At 29.3% G+C, this 5,880-nt stretch overlaps 1 protein-coding gene across 1 annotated transcript; it reads left to right on the top strand.

The window, feature by feature from the left end:
- The first annotated feature begins 1,315 nt into the window (after window positions 1–1,315).
- Window positions 1,316–3,212, top strand: LOC105346797 (uncharacterized). Its single transcript, XM_011455507.4, has 4 exons — window positions 1,316–1,405; window positions 2,151–2,195; window positions 2,610–2,714; window positions 2,895–3,212. Exons 1-4 carry the CDS (start codon window positions 1,370–1,372, stop codon window positions 3,126–3,128), a joined length of 420 nt encoding a protein of 139 aa, XP_011453809.1. The 5' UTR covers window positions 1,316–1,369; the 3' UTR covers window positions 3,129–3,212.
- Window positions 3,213–5,880: the final 2,668 nt, after the last annotated feature.

Below are 5,880 nucleotides of genomic sequence, written 5' to 3'. Positions count from 1 at the left end.
GTCTGCTCCATATGAAATAACATGAACAATTTAAGGTAAAGAACCATTTATTTGACCTATGAAATGGTATAAATATGATTAGGTCAATATCTTTGTATATTTGATTACTTTATTAATTATCAATTATAAAGTAACATCAATTGTTTAAGTGTGCATACACTGTAACTTCATAACAGTACAAATATATTTCGTTCAAAATTGTTAGAAGTTTTTAGAAACGTCTTACAGCAGATGGTTATCAAAATTTTAAAAATATCATAATATCAAAATACAAAACTTCATTATAATTATACACTAGTATACACTTCTAAGTATATAACATTTATGTAGACTAAAATTCAATGATTGAATAAAATAATGACAGAAAACTTTGTATTTACTACTTTATTACAGTAATTTTAGACAATACTAGTAATAAATGTAAAGGGTACTGCAATGATAGAGGTTCTTTTTTCCTCTTTAGATCTTAAGGTAAATATGTTAATAAATTTCATTCAAACTTTTTCCTTCATTAAATACTCTATAGTTACATACATTGGGTGAAAATAGATGATATAATTTACGTAAATTCTAAAGTATTCAATGGCAGTAAAAACAACCAACTTCTAATATTTTTTTTTATTTTCAACCAATCCTATTACACTTGAGTGTATTAATAACTTTGGATCTCAATAAACATCTTTTTTTATATAAAGGTTCGTACATTGAATTGAAGGAAGAGCCAATATTATGCATATATGCTTTTTTCGTTAGTTTTTATAATAAAAAAAAATATCCGAAAAACGCACCAAAATATACATGTACTTATAAAATTCCCAAATCTTTTTTTCAGTTAGAATGCATGTGAGTAGGTAATCGATGCTTCTGCTATCACACACTACAGTTAAGTATATAAAAAAATGTTCTCGGCACTATTTGCTAAATATAGTCTCTTGAGGATTTTCAGTTCCCAATTGTCATGCATGTCTGTCATCCGTTAAGTCATCGCAACCCTTAAACTAAAAATAAATAGAGATCTTTGTGTTGAAATAGACATGGACGTGATATTACATGCAAAGTCTTCGAGTCCTTGACTGTCCATACACTTCATGACTATTCTTCGAGTTCTTTAATGTCAGAGTCATGATAACTTTTGGAGGCCCTACATTGGGATAAACGAAACACTAACCTCTTTGGTGGTCAAAACATAAAATGCCTTGATAAAAAGTCATGATTTCTTATTTATTTCATTCAGGTTAGTATTGAATTGTACCTTAACAAATAAAAACGTTAATATAAAATTTCAAATAGACCCTTTAATAACCTTTCATTAGAGGCAATATAAATTGGAGGTCTTGCCCTTAAGGTCAGTTTATCACCATAGTTCACGATGATGTCGGTGTCCGCCCTTATCTTTTTCTCTCTGGTAAGAACTTATCTAAAGCAACAGTCCGCTTTATCGTTTTATATAATATTCATTGTCCCACAATAGTAGAATATCTTGCTAAAAACCAGATGACAATTAAGTGACATTGATGCAATTTGATGTTTCGTTGTGGAAAGCAGTGTATATTCATGCTTTAATAATTGTTTAAATGCTTTATATATAGTTTTAAGTTTTAAAGCTTATAAATATTGAAGTAACTAAAACAAATGTACACTTTCAAAGAACTAAATGTCAATCGATCGTATTTAATGTTATATGTAAAATCATTTGTATTGACTTGCCTTGCCTAAACGTACAAAACATTTAAAAGAACAAAAAGTATAATCCACATTTAGTAAAATAACCACAAAACGTGTCAATAAGTGTTTCTTTAGAGATATCGGCAAAAATTATATCTAGACAGTACGAACAATACATTAATCTTATAAATACACTTTGCTATTCTGTGCATTGTCTATTTCTCAATGTGACAAACATTAAAAGAATATTAAATTTTCATGATTTGTGGAAAAATTTATATAGTTAACTCTTACACTATTCAAGGTCATTCTTTAAAGTGTTTATTTTCTTTATCATAAAAAAGTAAAAAACAAAAACAAAAAATCAATTAATCGTTGATATATTAGATTATCCTTCAGCAGGCAGAGTGTTTGTCATAAGATGACTTTTCTTATTCTCTTAGCAATTACGTTTATGACATCTAAATGTAATTCTATATTTACAGGTCAGCTTTGTAGTTTGTGAGCAAATTCTCTATGACAAAAAGCATGTAAGTAGCAATACTCTAGATCTATTATTTGCTAAACTAAAAAATCACTGAGATTACGAAATGTGTAACTTTTTTTTATCAACATAATGACAAGAATAGCCGAAAAAAATATTTCATTAATTTTTTTAAACATTTTTATTTTATAGCACAAAATCTTTTTGTTGCAAATTTAAAGTAAATTGATATAATACATAGAAAAGAATCTAGGTTAATTTACAGAAAGTTAATGAAAAAAACGTTTTATTTCTCCTTCTTGGGGGTGGGAGATGGGTGGCGAGGGGGATGTTGTGGGGGATTGCTGGAATGGTTAAGATTCCTGCTTGGCATTTAACTATTATTGTTACACATTGTTTCAAATACAAAAGATTTCTCTTTTTGATCAAAACAACTTATTTTGCTTCCTGTCTGTTTCAGCACAAAGCTGTCGTGGTACGACCCGGCACGGGTTGCTATGTCTACCACCTAAACCACGATCAAACTCAGGAGTCTTATGACGATACATTGAGACCAGCTCTTGAGGTATGCATGAACGCAAACCTATCGCTGTTTTGTTATATTCATGTTTTCTCTTAACTTATTTGAAACATTAGGGATTTATAAAAAGGTAAATAAAAAAGCAGTTTAACAATGATTTTCAAATCTTTTTTAAAAACCAAAACGTTTTCAAATGTCCTAAGCAGATAATTGTCAATATTGCAGAAGAAGATCATTGATGCTTTGGACTGTAGCCATGATATTCATGAAGTAGGACATCATAGCATTGACCATCTGTCTGCGGATATCAAAAGTACCTGTGCCTCCGTCCCTGTCTATGGCTTTGATCAAACTTCAGCCGGATGTGCAACTACCACCATGGCCCCTACATCAACAGACATGCCCTCCACATCAACCGATCCACCCTCTACATCCATGGATCCGCCCACCACCACCTAGATTTAAATTTATGAAAATTGCCCGGATGTTTTTTTTGTTTATTTTAAGCTGGAGAAAGACTCTAAAATGTAACAAAAATAAATTTGTTTTTTAAATGAAAACGAGACAATTGTATTTAATGTGTGTATATAATGACAATAAGGATGCAAAAACCAAAGAAAGATTGAAGCTTATCATTTCATAAAATTTCGTTATCAATGGCTGACAGTTTTGTTTAAGTGAGTAAAGAGTGTAAGATGAATAAATGTATATTAAAATATGCCATAGGCTGATGTGACTGGGATTTTATACTACATGAAACAAATAAGGTAGGCTTTGTGCAAAGACACCCAAAAACATGAAAGAAAAAAAACAACTGAGGTTACATCAAACACGTTATAGATTAATATAATTATTGTACAAAACTCTGAATAATGTCTTATTAAATCAGAATGTGAAAGATGTTCATCAACATATATATTTTACCGTTACAGTAGAGGAATAATTTCTTAGCTTTCATCGTGCTTTTATATAATCAATGTTTTGAATAATCTGCGTCGTTAAGGTGGAATAACACATCATCACAAAATGGCTGACCGCTGATCGAAACAACATTTCGTTTTATTAAAAGGATTTTATGGACTGAAATATGTAACTTACTCCATAATCGAGTGCCGGACTTGTGGTCCGTACATCCCGAGTTCGAATCCCGCAGTGGCTTTTGTTGTTACTTACTGGAATAATTATTTTAGATATTCATTTTTTATCCAAAAACTGCAAATTTTTTGCTTATTTGACATTTCTACAGTTTATTTATCATTATATCTTTCATTATAAAAAAAAATCCTGTTAATTTGAGTGACATTTTCCAGGTGTGTTATTTCACCTTAAACAACAATTTGTTTAACAACAGATACCTATTATATATATCACGCCCTTGCGCCTGAACAATGTTCCCGATCTGTAAATGATAATAATGATGATAATTATAATGATAAAAAAAAGTATTGAAATTCTATATCATACAAAAAATTCATTCATGGGATGAAGGATCGTTCACTGAGTATTGTGGGCAGATAGTTTTGGTAGGAGTGGGATCAAATCTAATAAATCTCGAAGGGCACTGGAAAATGTAAATATTTCGTGATGAAACATTTTCAGCTCATAATATTGTATGATTTGTACAATGTACACTGTATATGTATATATATTTAAGAAGCCAGAAATTGCATTGTCGAGTATCTTCCACATTTTTCATATTTTTTTCAAAATAGAAAATAATTAAGATTTTCAAGTTATCTTCCATTAATTGTTTTATTATAAATTCATTTTGATGATTTAATCCAACGTAATTTCATTCGTTTTCATAATAAAAGCTGTTTCCATAAAAAAAAAATCATAATTTATTTTTTAGACTTTAAATGTACTGATTGAAACTAAATCAAGCTTTTAGTAGATGGTCAACAACAAATATTAAGCATATTAATGAAAAACGTATCTTATATCCCTATTCTGAGAAAACTCTCAAATACTAATGTATAAAATGGAATTAAAAAGGGATTATCAGGTGTTAAATAAATATCTATACCTTAAATAATCCTTAACGTTGACCCAATTCTTGTAGAAATCTTCGTTCATCGCCCTTTATATGAAAAAAAGAAAAATGAAGTAGATAAACAAGTAAACAACAAGTATTTTGAAAAAGGATATTCAAGTTATTATATAACTGTCGATCATGACATGTGCAAGGATTCGGTAAAAATAGCGTTTGACCAAATTGATAAGAGTATATATGTGCCAACAGTTCCATGTTCTAAGGTCACGAACTGTTTTGCGTATTCGCAACCACGTTAACAAAACATGCAAAGCTTCTGATTTATGTTTTACATGAATTATATTTTTTAATACTATGGTTTTGAATTTTAGTAGAATACAACAGTTACTAAAGTAATAAACATCATAAATGTATGCAGAAATACAAGAACAGATTAAACGTGTGCAAAAAAATTCATACTGCAATTTCTTTTGACAGAATGAGTTTTTATCCAAATTTAATCTTTTTCACAGACAACGTTTATATTTTTTTTTTTTTTTTTTTTAAATAATGATTTTATTTGAAATTACATACAAATTGCTTGAGGTAATACCTCCGCAGAGGCCCTCTTTGTATACCTTACCTGGGGTGCCAGGGGCCCCCTGGATCGGTAACCATGTAGCAAAAAAAATGAGGATACCTTATACATTTATATTTTTACAAAGTAAAGTTAATAAAGTGAAGTAATATAATTATAATCATAGTAGATCATACACATATATAACTTAATAGTGCGAATTTATCATTTTTTTTTTCCTTATGTAAAGATTTATCGAAAAAAAACAAAATATATATATATATGAAAACAATTCTAAGTCATAATTTAAATACAATTTACGAATAAACATGTAATAGGAATTGACAATTGTGAATATAGAGAATATAAAATGCGGTACTATGCGGTAGGACTTGCTTCTACAGACAACGTTTATATTAATAATAAAAACAACGAAAACAAAAGGTGAAAATGTCACTTACAATGTATATAACATAATGAAATATTCAGAGCATGTTGAAATTGTGTAACACCTAGTTGAATAGCTAGATCAACATTTTTTCCTGACTGTTTTCAAAAACGTCTTAACATAATCAGGAGGGCACCCTCTTGCTAAATTTTTGTTATTATGGAACAACAAGACGTTCGTTGTTAATAAGAATGTTATATCTGAGTGTTAACAT

This window comes from Magallana gigas, chromosome 4, assembly GCF_963853765.1.
Source record: "Magallana gigas chromosome 4, xbMagGiga1.1, whole genome shotgun sequence".
Classification (NCBI taxonomy): Eukaryota; Metazoa; Mollusca; class Bivalvia; order Ostreida; family Ostreidae; genus Magallana; species Magallana gigas.
Note: the sequence above shows the minus strand (reverse complement) of the source record. Positions and strands in the feature narration are given on the sequence as shown.